This window comes from Prionailurus viverrinus, chromosome E3 (assembly GCF_022837055.1).
Source record: "Prionailurus viverrinus isolate Anna chromosome E3, UM_Priviv_1.0, whole genome shotgun sequence".
Taxonomy (NCBI): Eukaryota; Metazoa; Chordata; class Mammalia; order Carnivora; family Felidae; genus Prionailurus; species Prionailurus viverrinus.
The window spans coordinates 2,312,161-2,314,532 of record NC_062576.1 but is presented as its reverse complement, the minus strand read 5'-3'; the positions used below and the strand labels follow the sequence as shown (position 1 = coordinate 2,314,532).

The 2,372-nt window shown below is 68.4% G+C and overlaps 1 protein-coding gene across 2 annotated transcripts; it reads left to right on the top strand.

Moving 5' to 3' along the window:
- The first annotated feature begins 542 nt into the window (after positions 1-542).
- On the top strand, positions 543-2,047 carry GRIFIN (galectin-related inter-fiber protein). Of its 2 annotated transcripts, none has more exons than XM_047839122.1 (5): positions 543-632; positions 837-916; positions 1,014-1,173; positions 1,474-1,608; positions 1,895-2,047. In XM_047839122.1, exons 1-5 carry the CDS (start codon positions 621-623, stop codon positions 1,919-1,921), a joined length of 414 nt encoding a protein of 137 aa, XP_047695078.1. In that variant the 5' UTR covers positions 543-620; the 3' UTR covers positions 1,922-2,047. The 2 variants fall into 2 exon arrangements, with proteins under 2 accessions (XP_047695078.1, XP_047695076.1); XM_047839120.1 differs by having other exon boundaries at positions 1,474-1,640.
- The last annotated feature ends 325 nt before the right edge of the window (positions 2,048-2,372 follow it).

Genomic DNA, 2,372 nt, shown 5'->3' with positions numbered 1-2,372 from the left:
CCCGACATGCTCGGTGGGGATCCCAGTCCGGCCCCCTCCCCAGCTCGGCTGATAGGGGCTGGGGCACCAGGCCAGGAGGGGCGCCGGGGTGTGGGAAAGGCCCTCTCCCCACGCCGTCGGCCAGAGCCCTGGAATGCGCTGACCACAGCCCCAGCCTAATCCCAGCACAGGGCCCCATGGGGCCAGCTGGAGGCCGCAGCGGGCAGCCAGGGGAGGCTGGGCCGGGCTGGGGGGCACAGGCTCAGCCCCCAGAAGACCCAGGCAGGCTTGGCAGGCTGCCTCCCCTCCCCCCACCTCACTTGAGCAGAGATGAGAGTCTGGGTCCCTGGGAGCCTGGAGGAAGAGGCTGGGGGTGGGGGCAGAAGCCGCTTTCCTGGGACCCCTCCGAAGGACCCTAAAAAGGGAAGTGGGGTGGGGAGGGGGCCAGGGCCAGCTACCCTGTGTCACTTACTGGAAAGACGGACCTGCTCATAATGGGGACCGAAGCAGGGGGTGGGGCAGGGAGGGGCGGAGCCTCCTGTCGCCCGTCCCAGGGGTGGGGCTCCTACACCTCGCCCAGCCCGCCTGCCCCCCTGCCTATATGCCCTCCCTCATGCTCCCCACCCGCAGAAGGTGGTGAGATGGCATTGCAGGTGGGTGAGAAGGGAGCGGGCCCAGGCGGGGGTGGGGGAGACTCCCCGAGTCCCCGGCGTCCTTCCCCAGGCCTGCAGGCTGGGAGGGCCCCCACCCTCCCGGCAGGAAGGAACGTTGCTCAGAGAGCCAGGGTCCTGGGGAACAGCACATGCTGGGGCCCCCTGGACAAGTGGGGTACACCCTGTCCCCCCTTTTGCAAGCAGTTTGAAGCCTTCTGTGCAGGGGGCCTGGCCCCGGGCTGGAGCCTGCTGGTCCAGGGACACTCTGACTCTGGAGAGGACAAGTAAGGTCCCCCGCCCTCCCCGGGCCCCCCCCCTTGGCCTTGGGTGGGTGACCTCCCAGCCGTCTGCTGTCTCACAACCCCCATGACACTCCCATAGGTTTGAGATCAACTTCCTGTCTGAGGCGGGGGACATTGCCTTCCATGTCAAGCCCCGCTTCTCCAGCGCCACCATGGTGGGCAACACCTTCCAGGGTGGCCGCTGGGGCCAGGAGGAAGTGTCCGGCGTCTTCCCGCTGGTGCTGGGGGAGCCCTTTGAGGTGCCGGGGGCCGGGGAGGGGAGGCCCGTGGGTTTAAGGGAGCGCTGGGGGAGGCCGGGAGGCCGGGCTCGGGGGTACCTGTGGAGGCATCTGGGCTGTCTGGCTGCTTTGCGCCACATGTCCTGTGCCCCCGGCTCATCATGGAGGTTGACGGGGAGACGGCCAGCTGGAAGTCTCACTGCCGGGTGTGGGTGGGAGCACTTCTCAGAGAGAGGAGGGGGCCCAGAGCTCCCATCCGGGGCCGGCCTGCGTGATGGGGCTGGTGAGGGGACCCGTGGGTCACCGGCCTCCCGTCCCCAGATGGAGGTGAGCTCAGATGCAGAGCACTTCCACGTCCACGCCCAGGACCACAAGGTGCTACAGTTCGCACACCGCCACCGGCCGCTGGCGGGCATCACCCGGGTACAGGTGCTGAGTGACCACCGCCTGGCCCAGGTGGAGCTGGCCAGGAGGGACCTGAGTTGGTGGTAACGCACCCGCACGCCCCAGCCACCCAGCTCAGCCCCCTGCCCAGCACAGCAGGGACTGTGCTGGGCATCCTTGTCCCCAGGACCCATCAGGCCCCATCAGCCTGGGAGGGAGGCTGTGGGCTTAGTCCCCTGGCCCCGCTGCCCCTCGCCTCTGCAAGCCCGAGGGGGCAGGGCCCACTGTCCACATCCCACCCCCGAGGCCGCCCTGGGGTCTGGGCGGGGGCTGAGGCGGGTGTCTTGGATATTTGCAGGGATGGGGGCCACTGAGCTGCGCCTGAAGTCCCCGGAGGGAGCCTAAGCCATCAGCTGTCTCCTGTCCCTGGAGCCCACTCTGGGGGAGGAGGGGGGGCTGGTGGTCTGTGCTTCTGGGCCCCTCCCCACTCCACCTCCACCTTCAATAAAGTTTGAGCAGGCTGCAGGGGCTTGGCTGCTATAAGGGGGATGGGACGGGGTGAGGTGGGTGATGGGTGCAGCCCTAGACACCCCACCCCAAGATGGGGGCAGGGGTGTTCCCCGAGACCTCCGCCCTGGGGATGGTCTGACCCCCCGCCTCTTCCCCTCTTCCCTTGGGAGTGGTGTCAGATGACATCAGAGGACAGGGGGCTCCTGGCCAGCTGCCCTTGCAAGGCCACTGGGCACGCAGCCCTGTGGCTCAGCCTGGGGGCGCATCCTGCCCAGTGAGGACAGTCTGCTGGGAGATCCATAGCCTCCTCGCCCTGCTTCCTGTTG